This window comes from Dipodomys spectabilis, unplaced genomic scaffold (assembly GCF_019054845.1).
Source record: "Dipodomys spectabilis isolate Male_0828 unplaced genomic scaffold, ASM1905484v1 ptg000392l, whole genome shotgun sequence".
In the NCBI taxonomy this organism is placed as follows: Eukaryota; Metazoa; Chordata; class Mammalia; order Rodentia; family Heteromyidae; genus Dipodomys; species Dipodomys spectabilis.
Genome location: NW_024871069.1, coordinates 69,164 through 87,800, shown reverse-complemented (window position 1 = coordinate 87,800; position 18,637 = coordinate 69,164). Strand labels below are relative to the sequence as shown.

Genomic DNA, 18,637 nt, shown 5'->3' with positions numbered 1-18,637 from the left:
CTGATCCTCAGGTCTCAGCCTCCTGAGTAGCTAGGATGACAGGCGGGAGCCACACGCATCCACCTCTGCTGGAAGTGTTGCGAGTCTTGGTTCTGAGTTTGCCTGTCGTAGGTGCGCACACGTTTACACACAGCTCTCCCCTTGCCTGCCAGGGGCCTCTGGCATGTCTTGGTTCTCTTGTATTTGGAAGCACCTGTGCTGGTCTTGGGTGGACACCCTCTCTGAAGAACAGGAACTGCGGGAGGAGATGTGTCTAGGGAGTTTGGGCCTTGGCCACACTCGGGTTCACAGCCGTCCTTGGTATGAATTTCCAAAATGGTCACCAATGAGAATACTGTGGCATGGTCTCGGCACAGTTGGTTATTAAAGCAAGATGGCAGCATAGGCCAGGGGGGCCCAGCCTGCCTGGGGAGTGCGGACAGGAAGATGGGACATCTTGGAAGATGTCCCTCGCTGCTGGGCTTCCACCAGGAGCTGGAGGAGTCAGAGGAATTCCCCGCAGTCCCGGCTTGCTGGGAGGGGCCCACGGAAGTCCTGCTGGGCCGGAGGACACCCACCTTGCTGTGCCCTCGTGCCCTGGAGCCCCCCCTGCCTTCCGGAAGCAGCCGCAGCACGCTCAGAGACTCTGCTTGAACTTCGCCACCCAGCTCTCCCCACCCAGGAGCTGCTGGGACCAGTGTGTCTGCAGCTTCCCAGAATGGAGGACAGGTGAACGCGTGGCTCTCCGGGTGGCAACAGTTGCCCGAGGCACGGTACGGGCTTCCGTCTCCAGCGCAGAGCAGGCACAGAGGCTGAACCGTCATTCACTTGAAAAAGATGGGGTTGGTTTGGCAGCGGCCGCCAGGCTTCCGTCTGTGCCGGGGGCCCTCAACATCCTGGTGAGCCCAAGGCCTGGCCCTGGCGCTTCCAAGCAGGGTCGTCCTGGGTGCCGGCCCTGTGGCGTGGCTTTGGCTCTGTGTGGTCTGAGGACCGAGCTATGCCGGTCTGGAGGCCTCGTTCCCTTTGACACAAGCCTGTGGCTTTGGCACTGCTCAGGGCGCCGGATGGGCCCCAATCCCCGCCCCAGCCGAGCGTTTCGTGTCCGGACCATCTGTGTGGGGCCGCGCTCGGGCTCTGCGGTCCAGGCTGGGACGCATGCGGCTGGGGGGCGGCCAGTGCCTCATGGTTTCCTGACGGTTCAAATTGAAGTTTCATTACTGCCTCTGCGTGCGGGAAGAACCGGCAGGCGGGTGGAGGGTCAGTGCGCGTGGAGCTGGCTGGAGCTCCTGCGAGGCAAGAAACCCCTCTCGGGGTCCCAGGGGAACGTTGGTGCCCCCCCCCCCCCACCCCGCTTCCCAAGGCCCCGGAGGCCCAAGCCACTCACTCGGAGTCCGAGCCGTTGGCCTGGGCGCTCCCCGTGCACACGCTCATGGCCGCGCCGTTGCGGTGCTCTCGGCCCGGCTCCCTCCGCGGGATCTTCACGCTGATGACGCCCTCGGGGGCGCGGACCCCATCGCCGGAGGCCAGCGAGGATGTGCGCGAGGACACGGGGCTGTGCTCCTCGCAGTCGGCCAGCTTCTCCCGCAGCCGGCACTTGAGCGGCTGCTCGGGCAGCGGCGGCGGGTAGGTGACTTTGTTCTTCAGGATGCCTGGGAAGAGAGCCATGCCAGCTCAGCTCGCCGTGGGGGCAGATGCCCGTGGGGGCCGCAGACTCGGGGGTGGTCCCGGGGCGAGGGAGCCAGCCTCGACCGGCCGCTGCTCTCCCCTGCTCCTCCAGGCTGCATGTCCCCACCCCGCTGCCCGGCCCGGCCCGGCCCCTCCACACACCTTTCCTCTGCTCGGCAGCAGGCTTGGCCAGGCCGCCGCTGCCCCGGTCGGGGGGCCGCTCGCTGCGGTGGTTGCCCTGCTCCGGCCGGTGCAGCTCCACGCTGACCTTCGTCTCCACCTTGAGCCGGGGCTCGGCGCCCGCCTCCTCCTCACTGTCGCTCCCCGCCAGGCTCTCGTCCGGCCACTCGCCAGGCACGTGGCTGCCCAGAGCGTCGGCTGAGGCAGAAGCAGATAGCCCAGCCCGATCACAGCCCGGTCCATGCCCAGCCGCACCCCTGCGACATCCCGCAGCCCGGTCTGTGCCCGGCCACACCCCTGCAACGCCCCGCAGCCCGGTCTGTTCCCAGCCGCACCCCTGTGATGTCCCGCAGCCCGGTCCATGCCCGGCCGCACCCCTGCAACGCCCCGCAGCCTGGTCTGCTCCCAGCCGCACCCCTGTGATGTCCCGCAGCCTGGTCCGTGCCCAGCCGCACCCCTGCAATGCCCCGCAGCCCGGTCTGCTCCCAGCCGCACCCCTGTGATGTCCTGCAGCCCGGTCCGTGCGCGGCCGCACCCCTGCAACACCCCGCAGCCCAGTCTGTTCCCAGCCGCACCCCTGTGATGTCCCGCAGCCCGGTCCGTGCCCAGCCGCACCCCTGCAACGTCCCGCAGCCTGGTCCATGCCCAGCTGCACCTCTGTGATGTCCCACAGCCCCCTCAGCCCGGTCAGGGTCCAGCCGCACCCCTGCGATGTCCTGCAGCCTGGTCCGTGCCCGGCTGCACCCCTGCGATGTCCCGCAGCCCGGTCCGCACCCGGCCGCACCCCTACAATGTCCAGGCCTATGGCTCCTGTCCAGACCTTACACAGCTCCCTGCCCTGCAGACCTGGCGAAACTGCATCTCAGGACAGAGAAACACGTCCACGCAGGGAGGCCCTGACCTGGGGGGATGGGGGGGTCCTGGGCCGCAGCCTGAGGCAGTGGTCCTGCCTTTGCAGCCCGGCCGGGCTCGGCCGGCAGCAGAGGGCGCCAGCCCCGGGCGCAGCGTGCATGCCCCAGCCTGCGGGCACGGCCGGCCTGGCCTGCGCACCCGCTCTGCTCACCTTTGGGGGTGCTGTGGACAGGGCCCCCGGCTGGCTCCCACTGCTCCTCGGCGTCTCCGCCGTCGTCTTCGCTGTCGGAGGAGCGGGACGAGGCGTAGGAGCTGCTCTGCTCGTCCAGGGACAGCTCGCTGTCCGAGTCTGAGTCCGGGCCTGCGGGGGACAGGGGCTCGAGCTCCGGCCCTCCACGCACAAGGCCACCACCCTGTGCGCCCTGTGGCAAGGGGCCGGGGCGGGGGGGCGAAGGAGGCGAACAGAACCAACGGGGCCGGGGTTCTGTGCCAGGAGCCCATACCGTGGGTTTTCTTGGGGTTCCTGGGGATGAAGTTTGCCTCTGGCTCCCCGTGGCCTCCTCGTGCCGGCCCGGAACACACGCTGAGCTTCTGGAGCCCTTCGTCCCTAGAGAGGAGACGGGGCAGCACTGTCACTCAGAGGGACAGCGCCACACAGCACCGTGCCACATGCTGGGAAGGCCACCAGCGTGCTAGAAGATTCCCTCACACCACCGTCTGTGTTTTCACAAGGCAACAGCCTCCCCCAGGGGTGAGCTGTCACCCCAACCCGCAGGCACAGCAGGAGCCTTCCGGCGGGCGCGGCTGACCTGGCGGTGCTGTCCAGCGAGGCGGTGGACTCGCCCAGCGCGGTGCGCAGCATGTCAGGGCCCGCACTGAACGTGTGGTTGCAGTTGAGGGAGCGCTGCGGGAGGGAGGCGGGAGGCGGTCACTGGAGGGAGGAGGCAGGCTGGGGCCACCCGCCAGGGGCAGGCCGCCTGGAGCAGGTGACACCTCCCTGCCTGCCACAACCGTTCCTCGCCCGGGCCTCACGGGCCCTGTCCCCTCACAGACGGCGCCCCTGGCCCTCGCCCCCCCCCCAGGCAGCTCCTACCGTCAGCAGGGTGGCCTTGGTGGGGGACACGTCCTCCAGGTGCGGCTTCTTCCCAGCCAGTGCGGCCCTCAGGTGCCTCCGCACCTCCCTGTGGAACAGGCAGTGGAACAGGAGGACGAAGAGGCCCTGGAGGGAGCGGGCGGCAGTTCAGTGCTGGGAACGGCTGCCTCCGCCCGGCCTCCCCTCCAGAGGGCGCTGCTTCCCAGGCTGGGCCCTGAGGCGCCGGGGCAGATTTGAGGGTCACCGTGTGAGGCCAGCCCAGGCAGACTCTTATCTCTAATGGCAAGACTTTAATCACTAAAAAAACTGGAAGGGAGGTGTGGTTCAAATGATAAGAGTGCTAACCTTCGGGGGGTTGGGGGGGGGAGGTAGGGAGTAGTGCCCTGGCCCCCAGTTCAAGCCCCAATTCCAGCTTAAAAACAAACAAAAAGCTGAGATACCTGGGCAGGATGGAGGCAGACATGTTAGAGGCAACAGGTCCCCATACTAGTCCACAGCCTTTGGCCACCAGTGGTCCCCAACACTGTGTCCCAAATCACTACCTGGCAGCCCTTAGTCCTTCCAAGTGACTCTGACGGCCTTCGTGCTGGCCCGGCATGCGCCCACCACACCTACCTGCAAGCAGCTGAAGGCCGCAAAGAGGCAGTGGAAGGTGAGCGTGTCGCCATTCACGGCCAGCAGCCCCAGCAGCCAGGTGGCGCTAACGAGCAGCAGCAGGACAAAGGCCGTCCTCAGCAGGGAGCTGCAGGGGCGGGGGGGGGGGGGGGGGGTGAGTCCACAGGCTGGCGAGTGAGCCGCTGAGGAGCCTGGCCCGCTGGGCAGGGGCACTTTATGGACTCCTCAGCACACACACGCAACAGCTCTCTATCTACTCATCTATCCACCCATCCATCCATACATCCACCTGTCCATCTTTCCATCATCCACCCACCCAGCCAGCCACCCATCCACCCACCCATCCATCCATCCATTTATATCCAGCCAGCCAGCCACCCATCCACCCACCGACCCATCCATCCATCATCTACCCATCCCTCCACCATCTATCCATCTCTTCATACATCTATCCATCATTTACCCACTTACCCAGTCACTCACCCTTCCACCTATCCACCAGCCCATCAATCCATTCAGCCATCTGGCCACTCATCCCCTCACGCACCCACCCAGCCAGCCACACAGCCACCTACCCATGATCCACCCATCCATTTGTATACATCCACCCATCCACCCATCCATCCATCCATCATCCACCCACCCAGCCACCCATCCATCCATCCATCCATCATCCACCCACCCAGCCAGCCACACAGCCACCTACCCATGATCCACCCATCCATTTGTATACATCCACCCATCCACCCATCCATCCATCCATCATCTACCCACCCATCCACCCATCCATTCATCCATCCATCATCCACCCACCCAGCCAGCCACACATCCACCTACCCATGATCCACCCATCCATTTGTATACATCCACCCATCCATCCATCCATCATCTACCCACCCATCCACCCATCCACCCATCATCCACCCACCCAGCCAGCCACACATCCACCTACCCATGATCCACCCATCCATTTGTATACATCCACCCATCCACCCATCCATCCATCTATCATCCACCCAGCCAGCCAGCCACACATCCACCTACCCATCTATCCATCTATCCATTTGTATACATCCATCCATCCACTCATCCATCCAGCCATTTAGCTCAATGAATCCTATCCCAGTAGTCAAGTTCAGCCCCCAACTTACACAACCCCCTTTCTTTCATAGTAATGGTGTTTTCTTTGGCAGGAAACCTTTGCAGACAAGACGAAAATGACTGTATTGATCTGGAAAAACAACAACAGTTGGTGGCTGACTCTTCCTGTTGGCCAAGCCAGTCTTCACCAGCCTGTCAGTGGGTCTTCCCCGCGTCTCAGGAGCGATGGCCGACGAGAGGCCTTGGGCCCCAGCCTGCGGGCGCAGCCACCCCATGGCTGGCACTGCCTTTCCCAGTGGAGCCATGGTCTGAGGTCACTCCTTTCTGCCCCCCAGACCCACGCAAGGAACTGGTGACCCCGAGAACGGCACTCACGAGGATCATGGCTCCAATGGGCCCAGCCAGGCTCCAGATGAGGGTGTCCTGAAGGGACAGCCAGCAGAAGTCGGGGTTCCCGTAGCCCTGGGGGTCCAGGCCAACAGCCAGTCCTGGACATGTCAGAGAAGAGTGAGGAGCACAGAGCCTGAAGTCCACCGACCCACGGGGGGAGGAGAGGCGCGAGGCCAGCCGCGGGACCGCGGAGACAAGAGCTGGGAGCAGCCCTGAGCAGCTGGGGCAGCCCTGCCGGCAGCCCTGCAGAGGCCGGGAGCCACGGGGACCCAGGTGTGAGGGGGGAAGGGCTGAGACTCGTAGCAGGGCGGTGTCGCCCGGGGGACGGGGGGCCGATACACGCATGTGCATATATACGCATCTAGACCCGTGCACACGTACACCACCACACGTACGTGTGTGTACACCGGCCATGCCAGGTGCACGTGGGGGCCGACAAGATCCCGCTGTCTGCTGGCCACCCAAGGACCAGCCAGGAGAAGAGGGCATGCCACGCACCACCAGCAGGGTACGGTTTGGGGGCTTGGTGCTCAGCGGTGCCTGGCGGCTCCGACCTGGGCTTCCCCACCCGACCAGCTGCTCCATGCCCTCCCCGCCACTACCCTCATCTGAATGTTAGGATGGTGTGCTTCCTGCTGCTTCCTCCCTCCCTGAGCCGTGCTGTCCCTCTGGCCAGCACGTCCTGCCCGCCCTCGGGGCGGTGGGTCCCAGCCTGGCGTGTGGGTGCCCACCGCCGGCGCCCGCTCCACGCGGCTCACCTGTAACAATGGCTGGGATGCCCCAGCCCACCACGTGGTAGAACCTCATGGGCCCGGCGTCAATGTTGCGCAGCTCGGTGAGCATGCGGTAGACGTGCAGGTGCTCCACCAGCGTCCAGGCGAAGGCGCTCATGTACACGTAGTGCAGGAGGATGGCCACGACCGAGCAGAGGAACTGCGGAGAGGCCGGGGCTCAGCACGCGCCCGCGGGGCTGGGGACAGGCCCGGGCACGCGGGCAGGGTGCGGGCGAGCCCCGCCGCAGCCACGCGGATGTGCAAGCGAAACGGATGGGGGGGGGGGTGCGAGGAGCCGACAAATCAAGCCACTCTGCAACGTGAGGGCTTCCGGGGCCCGCTGCGTGATTTCAGCATCTCGGGTTTGAGCGTGGACAGCCGTGAGGCGCGGCGGCCCTGCCCACATTCGGACCACTGCCACCAGGAGTGGGGGCCGCTCGGGGCTGAGCAGGGGTGAAGCGGTCCGTCCTCAAACGTTCGAAATACAGATGTTCTGAGATGATTCCAATTTTTTAAACATTGACATGCAGTTTAAAGGAGTTTAAAAAACCACTGTAGAAATGGTGCCTAGTGGCTCATGCCTGGAATCCCAAGGATTCGGGAGGGAGAAGAGCAGATCATAGTTCCTGCCAGCCTGGGTGGCCAGCTAGAGAGCCCCACGTCAGAGTCCTGGCGTGCGCCCGTGAGCCCGGCTGTGTGAGAAGAGCGCAGGCAAACACATGAAGTCCACCTGAAAAATTACCAAAGCAGCCGGGCGCCGGGGCTCACGCCTGTCATCCCAGCTACGCAGGAGGCTGAGATCTGAGGATCGAGGTTTAGAGCCAGCCCGGGCAGGAAAGTCTGTGTGACTCTTATCTCCAATAAACTGTTCAGAAAACCAGAAGTGGCGCTGTGGCTCAAGTGGTAGAGCGCTCGCCTTGCGCTGAAGAGCACAGGGACAGCGCCCAGGCCCAGAGTTCAAGCCCCATGACCACCACCACCACCACCACCAACAAAAACCCAAAGCAAGCCCGAACTGGGGTATGCCTGAAGCGGTAGAACACCTGCATGGCAAACTCTAGGCCCTGAGTTCAAATTCCAGGAAAAAAAGCAACCCAGATGTGGCCCAGAGAAGCGTGACAGGGCCTCTGGTAGCATCAGGCCATGGCTCCCCTAGAGAGGCCCCTAGCAGACACCTGCAGGTGATAGAAACCTCTCCTAACAGGATGCAGGCCAGCACCAGGTCATTGCACCCCAGGGGACAGGTCAGCAGCACAGGCTGGAGGCCTCGTGACAGGGCTGTGGGCGGTGAGGTCAGCCGGTGCCAGCCGGGAGCTCCCTAGAAACAGACCCTGGAAGTCGCAGCGTGGCAGATCTGGCATGCCTCAGGACGGAGGAGGAAGGCGGGAAGGCTCCGGCTGGGACCCGCCCTAGGCTCTGTGCAGGAAACCAACTGCAGGGGGCGAATCCAGGCCAAGGAAGCCACCCACACCCCCGCACCCCTGCACCCCCGCACCCCCGCACCCCTGGCTTCCTGAGCGGATCGCACACCGCTCTAGGGAAACCAAGGGGGCGAGGAGGCTGGCTGGAGTACTGCTCTAAGTAGTGCAAAAAGCAAACCCACAGAACTCCTGTTTGGGGGTGGAGAGGAAAGTGCTAGAAGCCTGGCCCTGGTGATGAGGTGTGTGCACACCCCAGCACCGAGGGAGCCACACTGTCCAGATGCAGAGCAAAGACACAATGCCAAGGGCGCGTCAATCCTCTCAGCCCGCCGGGCTCTGCGGGGTGAAAAGCCTCTCCGGAGACAGGACTGGGAGCCGGGCCCGTGCCCGGCCCGGCCCTGCACACCTCCTCCCGGCGTCCCCGGGAGACCTCCTGGCAGGCAGGCCGGGAGCTGCTTCTCCTCTGTCCACACCACGCAGGAGCACGCGGGAAGGGCTTGCGAGGCGCCTCTCACCCCTAAGAGAGCCCCATGCACGAGGGGGGCGGGGGAACCCCCGGCCCCGGGAGCAGGCGCTGGCACGGGCTCCCCAGGCCAGCCCTGGCCAGACCCTCACCTGAGGAGCCTGGGAGATTTGGTCCTTGCTCCTGATAGGCCCAAAGCCTTCCTATGGCTTTTCTGGGAAACTACCAAGTTCACCAACTTTGCCTGGGCAAAGTTAATTTTGTGCCAGTATTTGGGGCTCTCGAACTCAGGGCCTCGTGCACGCACTGAGCTTCATCGCTCAAGGCTGGCGCCCTACTACTTGAGCCACACTTCCATTTCTTGCTAGTTCATTGGTGACAAGAGTCTCATGGACTCTTCTCCTGCCCAGCCCGGCTTCAAGCTGGGGCCCTCAGCTCTCGGCTCTTAGTCTCAGGAGCAGCCCGGACTATACCCACAGGCACCGGTCACCTGCATCTTTTTTTATTCTACTCTTGGTCCAGGTCTGTGCTTCAGTGTCCCCAGACTCTGAGTTCTCACCCCGACTCCCCAGCCCTTCACGCCACCCAACGCCTCCTCCCCTCCGTCCTTGGTTCTGGGCCTCCCTCACCCACCATGCCCACGGGAACACACCATCCTGGCTGCTTTGCTGGCCCCTGCTCTGGCCTCCACCCACCATCCCCCAGGCTCCTCCCTCTTTCTTTCTTTTTTTTGGGGGGTCTGGTCGTGGGGCCTGAACTCTGGGCCTGGGCGCTGTCCCTCAGCTCTTCAGCTCAAGGCTAGCGCTCTACCACTTGAGCCACAGCACCACTTCCGGCTTTTTTCTTTTTGCTTATGTGGTGCTGAGGAATCGAACCCAGGGCCTCAGACATGCAAGGCAAGCGCTGTACCACTGAACCACCTTCCCTCTTTCTAGAACATACACATGCAAAAGCTTCTGCAGGGCGCCATGCTGCAGGTGAACAGAAGATGGCGCCCCCTGACGAAGGGCTAAAGGTCTGGAAGCCTGGATCCCCAGAGAGCTCGCAGCCCCGCCTGGCCGTAGGGATCCGCTGGCCCTCCCTGACCGCACAGCTTCCCCCGCCGGCACGTGACGACGCTGGGTCTCCCGCAGGCTTCACGCCTGGTCCTTGTATCTGAGGATTGTATATCCCAGGATAGGAAAGGTCGGACGCACAGAACTGTGCGTGTAGCGAATGTATACAGACCTTTCTTGTGCCCTGAACGGAGCAGCGCAACAACTACGGCGCCAGGTCTGAGGTTGCAGGACGGATCTACAGTGCCACAGTGGGTACAACCGAGATTGCGATGCGGGAAGTCCTACTTCACAGACTAGAACCTCCTCTACTTCGGCATCCGTGGGGTCCTGGAACCCCGTAGGGACGGGGCGCGGGGCGGGGGGTAGCAGGAGCAAGCATAGCATGACAGCTCTCGAAGACGGATCCCTGCCCCAGACAAGATGTGGCCCCGTGCGAGGCAGGGGCTCGATGGTCGGGTGACCTTGGCCTTTTGGAGTCACTGCGTAACAGGAGCGTGCGCTAGCTTGCCTGGCGGGCAGCGGTGGTGGCACAGGCGGGTCTCAGCGCTAGCCCCTGTGGGGGTTGAACATCTGAGCCGGGGCTCTCTCCCCTGAGAAGCCGCGCTTTGCCCCCAGCTCTGGGGGCACACAGCGCCCTGGCCGCCCTCCCGCGAATCCGCAGTCAGTGCCCCGGGGCCTCGTGTTCTGAGTAAATACAGAAAAGCACTTTCAGCCATCCGCCTATCATCACAAATGTCGCTGCTGTCACTGTCCTGGGCGCCTGGCGGTGCCACCCGCTCCTCTGGGACCTCCTGGGGCCACAACCAGCCTGTCCTGAGTCCTCCAGCTTCCTTTCCCTCTGGACTCCCCCCAGGGCCCCTGTGGCAGCCAGCGGCAGCTCTCCTTCCCACAGCCTGACCTGCCGGGCTGCGCCTCCCCTCCCCTGCCCTGCCCTCCCCTCCCCTCCCCTTGCCCTCCCCCTGCCCTGCCCTCCCCTCCTCTTCTCTCCCCTCCCCTGCCTTGCTCTCCCCTCCCCTTGCCCTCCCCCTCCCCCTGCCCTCCCCTCCCCCTGCCCTGCCCTCCCCCTGCCCTGTGCCTCCACAGGCTGCGGTAGCCACACGCAGACACACCTGGCCAGGACGCCCAGGGTCACCTGCTGAGTGTTCACAGGTGAGCTCCCTCCCTCCCTCCTCACCACGTGCCCGGAGATTGTTGGAGGTGGAGAAGCACCGGTGCGATCTAATAACCCACAGCCTCGCACTCTTCACCGCCCCTCCTGCCCTGGCCAGGGCCCCTGGCCGTGGGGCACGCAGCCCTGCAGATGCCACCTGCTACCCATACTACTGCACACACTGAAGAGCCCTCTACTAGGTCCATTCAGTCAGGGGGTTCCCTTTCCTCCTAACCATGACCAGATGTAGGAAGTTCTCCTGTTTTTCTTTTTCTTTGGGCGCAGTGCTGGACTTTGGGCTGGGGACCTTGTGTCAGGACCTTGCTCAGGACTGGCACTCTACCACCTCGGTCACAGCTCTGTTTCCAACTTTTTGGTGGTTAACAGAAGGTAAGCGTCTCACAGACTTTCCTGCCTAGGCTGGCTTTGAACCGCGATCCTCAGAGCTTGGCATCCTGAGTAGCTGTGATGACAGGTGTAAATCACCAGTGCCTGGCCATTTACAGCAGTCGTGGCATCCGTGACAGATGGCTTTACGTTTCGTTTTCCTTTGATGGACCTACTAGAGATGTTTTTCTTCCTTCCTCCCTGCCTTGCTTCCTTTCCCTTCCTTTTCTGTGGCCCGGCATTAGCCCTAGGCCTGCGCCTGCTAGGCGGAGGCTCTACCATCTGAACCACGCCCCCAGCCCCTGCAACTTGTTTTTATGCTCCTCTCGCTAGCGCTGCCCAGGCTGACCTCAAACTCGAGAGCCGCCTGCCTCTGCTTCCAAGTAGCTGGGACTCTTGCCCAGCTGGGATCTATCCTTGATCTACCATGCTGGTTATGTTTCCTCTCCATTTGGTTGATTTCTCTCTCCTTTCTTCTTCCTCTGCGTCCTTTTGGTTTTTTCCCCTGAAACTCCTAGGCTCGGCCCACGGGTTCCCCTCCTTCCCTTTCAATCATCAACCACCACGCTTGCCCTTACCTTCAACTGCCAGACCATAAGTCACCCTGAAGTTCTGCTCTTACCACACCCCAAATTCCGAGTGATATTTCCACTGTTTCCTATCGCCATTCTTAGAAATTTACTTTGAGTTTCTGAAAAGAACTAGTATCTCCTATAGGACCCTCCTGCCTTCATTTTATTAAGTCCCTAAAAGCTCCTTGGCTGTCCTGCCTCAGCTCCAATCTCCTCCTCATGCAGCTCCTCTCCTCCTCCTCCTCCTCACACAGCTCCTCCTCTTCCTCACGCAGTTCCTCCTCCTCACGCAGCTCCTCCTCCCCACACAGCTGCTCCTCCTCCCCACACAGCTGCTCCTCCTCCTCACGCAGCTCCTCCTCCTCCTCCTCCTCCTCACACAGCTCCTCCTCCCCACACAGCTCCTCCTCCTCCTCCTCCTCCTCACACAGCTCCTCCTCCTCACTCAGCTGCTCCTCCCCACACAGCTCCTCCTCCTCCTCACGCAGCTCCTCCAACAGCTTCAGGCCAGTGGCCACCCAGACCCCAGTGTGGCCGTATGATCTTCGCCTAGGTAGTCTCGGTCGCTACACTCCCCGCATCAGCTGGGTTGTCTGGGGATCTGACTGGGAGGCTCAGGCAGGATGGAAGCCTGGGCGGAGCGCTCGGCGCTCCTACACTGTTTGGGTGGACACAATTCACCAGAGCCCCAAGGCTGGCGGGCGGGTGAGGCGGGCGCTGGTGCCCGCTGTGTCAGTGCTGTGTGTGACCCCCCAGGGCGGGGCCGTCGGAGGGCTCAGAGGCCCCACGAGGAATCGACGGCCTTGAAAAGGACGCCTGGTTACTGTCCATCCACACACCCACCAGCTGCACGTGTGCGCCCGACCCCGAGCTGCCCACCGCACCGGGCTCCGTGACCCCGGGCACTCAAAGGTCGCACACAGCACCCCACAAGCGCACACGGCGCCTGCCCTCACCCGCACCAAGCCGCCACCCCATCTTTCCTCTCCCGTCGCCTCCCGGCCTGCTTGTTTACTCTTCTGCCAGCTTCTTTTTCTTCTCTGTCCCTGCTTACGCCCAGAAAGCACCTGCTGGCGCCATGACGTGGTGGCGTGTTCGAGGCTTTGTGCCGCCCCTCTGGGGAGGTGCAGGGCTGTCCCGGGACACGGAGAGGGCAGAGGCGGGGGGGGGGGGGCAGTACCATGACTGCTCACTTACAGTGCACGTGGCTGACGCCTTCTACCCCGGAAGCCTGAGCACAGCACACAGCCTAGGATCTGCCAAACGACTGATTTCTTTTCTTTTCCTTCCTTCCTTTTTTTTTTTTTTTGGTGCTGGTCCTGGGGCTTGAACTCTGGGCCTGGGCGCTGTCCTTGAGCTGCTTTTGCTCAAGGTCAGCACTCCCCTACTTGAGCCACAGCACCACTTTTGGCTTTTTATGAGTATTTATTGAAGAGTCTTACAGACTTTCCTGCCTAGGCTGGCTTTGAACCGTGATCCTTGGATCTCAGCTTCCTGAGTAGCTAAGTTTACAGGCGTGAGCCCCTCGTGCCTGGCCATGACTGTAATTGCCACGGGTGGGTCTCTGTGCACATGGAGCCCTTGGCCCTCCTGCTGTGGCTCCCATGGTCCCACTGAAGCCAAGGCCCCTGGGGCACAAAGCCAGTGTGGGTCCCAGAACCCCGGCTGCCGTGGGGACCCCTCTGGGTCCAGCTGTGGGAGCAGGGGCAGCAGCTTCTCAGACCCTCCCAAAGTGCCAGCCTCCCAGGACACCCAGAGGACACGGCATGTGGCAGCGTGGGAGATCCCTGGGGTTGGGCGGGAGGGGAGCCCAGGCCTCACCGGGTTCTCTGTGCGGTTGATGCCAACCACGAAGACCAGCTGGGAGGAGAAGAGCGCCCCCGTGAGGTTCTTGTGGATGCTGTGCAGGTTGGAGCGCAGCGTGCGGGCCAGGGTCAGCAGGACGAAGGTCACCAGCAGGGCTGCCAGCGACACGGATACGGCCGTGTAGGTGGCGATCTTCAGAGGCAGGACCTCCCCGTGCTGTGGGCAGGGTGGTTAAAGGCAGGGGCAAGGAAGGGCCTGGCTCAGACCCAGCTTTTGCACAAGAGACAAAATAAGCAATTGGGTCTTAGGTGATCGGGTTGGTAGAAAGCGCAGTGTCGAGGATGTGACTTGGGGTGGTATGAGTCCCACAACCGACGCACGGTGGGGCGTGTGAAGGAGCTCGGCTGGGGGAGGCAGCGAGGGCCAGGCCGTGGTGGGGGTGGACCAGCGCAGAACGCCACTAACCCTGCGCAAGTGGCGCCTTCAATCTGCTATTTTGCCACAATAAGAAAATAAGAGCCAGCTACCAGTGGCTCACGCCTGTAATCCCAGCTACTCAGGGGCTCTGGGGCTGGGAGCTGAGGATCACAGTTCAAAGCCAGCCACCAGTGGCTCACGCCTGTCATCCCAGCTACTCAGGGGCTCTGGGGCTGGGAGCTGAGGATCACAGTTCAAAGCCAGCCACCAGTGGCTCACGCCTGTCATCCCTGCTACTCAGGGGCTCTGGGGCTGAGAGCTGAGGATCACAGTTCAAAGCCAGCCACCAGTGGCTCACGCCTGTGATCCCAGCTACTCAGGGGCTCTGGGGCTGGGAGCTGAGGATCACAGTTCAAAGCCAGCCACCAGTGGCTCACGCCTGTGATCCCAGCTACTCAGGGGCTCTGGGGCTGAGAGCTGAGGATCACAGTTCAAAGCCAGCCCCAGCAGGAAAAGTCCATGAGGCTTTTATCTCCAATTAGCTACCAAAAAGCCTGAAGTGGAGGTGTGACTCAAATGGTAGAGTGCCAGCCTTGAACAAAAAAAGCTAAGGGACAGTGCCCACGCTCCAAGCTCAAGCCCCAGAACCAGCAGGAAAACAAGTAAACAAACTTCCAGATCCCATACCTCCTTTCTGTTTTTAAGAACAACAAACCAGTCTTGGATTGCCGGCGTGTGGCGCCGGCGTGAGGCCTCCGCCTTTTCCAAGTGCCCTGCCCTGGCTCCTGTGCCTCTGCACGTGCGACTTCAACCAGAACCCAGTGTCCCCACATTCAGGCACCGCCAGAGGCTCCAGAACCTCCCAGAAGGTGCTGCCTGCGATGCACTTGTGAGCCGTGGGCTGCCCAGGGGTCCTGCGAGGCCAAGGCTGGGCTGGTCCGGGGGCCTGAGCTCACGCCGAGGCCGGCTGGACTGGGAGTCTGCCGCAGGCCCCACGCCTCTCAGCTTCGCAGGCCTGGGTACCTCCGTCTCATACTCTGCTTCCATTTTTGTTTGTTTTGGTGCTGGTCCTGGGGATTGAACTTTGGGCCTTATGGTTTCACTTGGCTTTTCCACTCAAGGATGGTACTCTACCACTTGAGCCACAGCTCCGCTTCTGGCTTTTTGCTGGCTAATAGAAGTGACTCTTGGATGGGTCTGCCTGCTCTGACTTTGGGCTGCGATCCTCAGGTCTCAGCCTCCTGAGTAGCCTAAACCTTGGCTTTCCCAGGGTGCGTATCTGCTCCCAGCACTGCCTAGCTTCCTGCCAGGAGGGACCAACTCTCTCCCAATCTAAACAAAAAACACCACCCACAAAGACCCTCTAGGCCAGGCCCCGGGACCGGCGGCCTACAAGTATCGCCCTTCCTGAGAGCAAGGCGTGGGGTCTGGTGGCTGCTGCGGCTTCAGCCGTACCTCTCTGAAAGGCAATCCTGCGGGAGTGGAAGCCAGGCCCCCGACACCAGGAGGCCCTGGCAGGCTCCAGGGCTGCCCCAGGCCACATCCCACCTGGGAGGGATGGGCACTGGCATGCAGGCCTCTGGCCGCACCCACTTTCTACCTCCACCAGGTGAGTGGAGTCAGGCCCACCAAGCCCCGGGACCCCTGATCCTTCACAGCCCTGGGCTTCACAAGCCACACTGTCCACGGCGTGGCTGGGGCCCTGGCTCCTGTCCTGGGCGAGCGTGGCCGGGAGACGCCCTCCGTGTTCTGTGTCTGTTTCCTCACATTTCCGGGCGTGCAGGAGGCATGGTCTGGGGATGGGGTCTACTGCATGATCTTCATCTACAATGTGGGGTCCCCGAGTTCCCTCCTTTGTGGGCCAGCGTTGGGGCTTAAACTCAGGGCCTTGCACTCTCGCTTTTGTGTTCAAGGTTGGCGCTCGACCACTTGTGCCACCTCCGCGTGTGGCTTTTTTGGTGGTTAGAGATAAGCTTGGGCTGGCTTTGAACCACCTTCCTCATATCCTGGGAGCTAAGATTACAGGGGTGATCGCCACTGCTGCTGAGAACACCTTTCCTGGGGTTTGGCACAGGCGTCCTCACCCATTTCTCGAGCCCGGCTTTTAGTGAGTGACGCGTGCGGAGCAGGCAGCTGGGGGTGGACGCGGCCTTGGGCAGGAGGCCGGGGCGGGACCCACCTCGCGCCTGGAGATGTCCATGAGCACCGCGTAGCTGGCCATGTGGCTGCACCGACAGGTGACGTGCGTCCGGTTCCGGGACAGGAGCTCACAGCCCTTGGCCGACCAGCCTCCGGTCCCGCCGACGCTGAGGAGGGGAGACACGGGGTGAGAAGATGCTGGCGTCCACAGGGGCGGGCGCAGCCTCTGCCCGGCCCGGGCCCCGGGGCCTCTCGCCGGGCCAGACTGGAAGGGAAGTGAAAATACAGAGAACACTTCCTCGCGTGGACCTCACCCCGGCAGCACCCCATGTGTACCCCTCCCCTCCACCGCCCTGGACGCAGCGGCTGCCCGGGACCCTGCGAGGGCTCCCAGCCCTCCACGCTGCTCAGGGCTCCCCCGGGTCTCCACCGCCAATAGCAGGGAAGCCTGAAGGGCCGTGTCCCCAGCCTCTGGCCCCGTGGGCTTGGCCGTGGCTGAGACAATAGCTTTGTTCTGCGGCTGCCCCGGTTCCCCTGAGCTCGGAAACAAAACCTCCTCTTACGACTCTCTTTCATCTCCAGGTTGCACAATGATTACAGAAGACGCCTCAAAGCCAGGGCCCAATTATTCCGCCTGCTCCCCCCTTCCCGCCCTGTGGTAACCAGCGGTTACAAGGGCCCTGCCCCACCCAACTCTGGGAAACCATTGTACAACCACTCTGATCCTCAGTTTACTAATCTGTAAAATGGGAAGTGCTGCCCAGAGCATTCAGATCTGGGGGATAAGAGGAGCAACACAAAGCCAGGGGCAGGTCACTCAAGCCAGAGCTAATTGCTAGGATTCAAACAAGTGACCACAGCCAGACGGCCGCCAGACGCCGGCCGGGCCCCGCCCTCCCTGGGAAAGGAGGCCCTGTATCGCTCCTTTGAGCCCCGCAGTCTGCTCTGTCAGACGCGGTGGTGGGGCGCGTGCCCCGGCGTGAGCCTGCTCACTCGGCCCCCACGCACGGTGGCTCTGCTCCCCTTTGAGAGAAGCAGAGGTGTGGTCCGTGGTCCATGGTGTAGAAATTTCTACCTGTGGATCCAGACAAGCCTTGGATATGGGAGGCACCTGGGGCCCAGGGAGGTGTCTGCCCTGCCCTGGGCCAAACGTGACCCCCGACACTGAGCCACGCCCGCGGCCCAGGCCCACCGCGGCCCAGGCCCACCGCGGCCCGGGCCCCCCGCGGCCCAGGCCCCCCGCAGCCCAGGCCCCCCGCGGATTCCCCTGCGTGGGGACAGGAGACACAGCAGACACAGGACAGCCAGGGGTGACACCGCGGCTCACCCACAACTCCTCCACGCACACGCACGGCCTCTGGCCGCCTTCCCACCCCCGCTGGGCAGGGGCGGCCTGCACGGCTGGCGATGCGGCTGAGGCCAGGGGCCCCACTGCTGCCCGTGTGCGTGTGTGTGTGCGTGTGTGTGTGCGTGTGTGTGTGCGTGTGTGTGTGCGTGCGTGTGCGTGCGTGTGTGTGTGCGTGTGTGTGTGTGCGTGTGTGTGTGTGTGCGCGTGTGTGCGTGTGCGTGTGCGTGTGTGCGTGCGTGTGTGTGTGTGGTGTGTGTGGTGTGCGTGTGTGTGTGTGCGCGTGTGTGTGTGCGTGTGCGTGTGTGTGCTGTGTGTGTGCGTGTGTGTGCGTGTGTGTGTGTGCGTGTGTGTGTGCACGTGTGTGTGCGTGTGTGCGTGTGCGCGTGTGCGTGTGTGTGCGTGCGTGCGCGTGCGTGTGCGTGCGTGTGCGTGTGTGTGCGTGCATGTGTGCACAGCTCCATGTCTGTGTGTGTGCATGCATCACTGTGTACAACTGTGTCTTCATGCATGCGTGTGAATATCTACACGTCAATGCTGGCATGTCTTTGTGTGTGTGCATGCGCGAGCCTGTGTGCACATGTCTATACACGTGTGTCTCTGGACTCTCCACTTCTAGAGGAGGAAGAGAAGAGGAGGAGGAGGAAAAGGAGAAGGGGAAGGAGGCCTTTGTACCAAGAGGCTAGGAGAGGAGAACTGGGCAGCAGAGCCGGCCCTCCCGGGAGCCTCTGCGGCGGCCTTGGGGACCCCGCGGGGCCCCTGGGAGGCGCTCCCTCCCCGCGAGGTGCCACTCACTCAAGGGAATGGTTCCAGAACACACAGACGGGCTTGGTCCGCTCCTCCGTCTCCAGCAGGGCGAAGTCCACCAGCACGGGCCCGGGCTGGGGCGCGGGGGGCGGGGGGCCCTCGCTGTACAGCAGGGTGCTCACCACGGCCGTGTTGATGGTGGGCCGGCTGGGAAGGCTGCGGGAGACAGGCCACGGCGCGGGCACGTTAGAGGTGCTTGCTTAAAACCTGGCTGTGACCGTCCTGAGGGCCAGAACCACCGAGGCGCGGCCACGGACACGGGGCCCAGCCGGGCCTGAGGGCACAGAGACGGTCCCCTCTGGGCCGACGGGGCCTCCAGAAATGTTTCAACCAGGAGAAGGCCCACGCGGGGCGATGAGACGTGGCCACGGCCACGGGTGTGCAAGGTAGAGCCTGGGCGGGGGCTCCGTCCCGCGCACCAGCC

At 62.9% G+C, this 18,637-nt stretch overlaps 1 protein-coding gene across 1 annotated transcript in view; it reads right to left on the bottom strand.

The window, feature by feature from the left end:
- Nucleotides 1-317: 317 nt before the first annotated feature.
- The window catches only part of LOC122096818 (cadherin EGF LAG seven-pass G-type receptor 1-like), a 73,571-nt gene continuing 55,251 nt past the window's right edge, over nucleotides 318-18,637 (bottom strand). The window contains exons 22-35 of the mRNA XM_042667342.1: nucleotides 18,202-18,369; nucleotides 16,102-16,228; nucleotides 13,521-13,721; nucleotides 6,634-6,808; nucleotides 5,861-5,973; nucleotides 5,536-5,615; nucleotides 4,385-4,511; nucleotides 3,770-3,895; nucleotides 3,486-3,580; nucleotides 3,180-3,283; nucleotides 2,888-3,037; nucleotides 1,807-2,022; nucleotides 1,364-1,628; nucleotides 318-1,202 (exon numbers count right to left, since the gene is read on the bottom strand). Of these exons, the coding sequence (XP_042523276.1) occupies nucleotides 1,178-1,202; nucleotides 1,364-1,628; nucleotides 1,807-2,022; nucleotides 2,888-3,037; nucleotides 3,180-3,283; nucleotides 3,486-3,580; nucleotides 3,770-3,895; nucleotides 4,385-4,511; nucleotides 5,536-5,615; nucleotides 5,861-5,973; nucleotides 6,634-6,808; nucleotides 13,521-13,721; nucleotides 16,102-16,228; nucleotides 18,202-18,369 (1,972 nt within the window). The 3' untranslated portion in view covers nucleotides 318-1,177. The remainder of the gene's footprint in view (nucleotides 1,203-1,363; nucleotides 1,629-1,806; nucleotides 2,023-2,887; nucleotides 3,038-3,179; nucleotides 3,284-3,485; nucleotides 3,581-3,769; nucleotides 3,896-4,384; nucleotides 4,512-5,535; nucleotides 5,616-5,860; nucleotides 5,974-6,633; nucleotides 6,809-13,520; nucleotides 13,722-16,101; nucleotides 16,229-18,201; nucleotides 18,370-18,637) is intronic.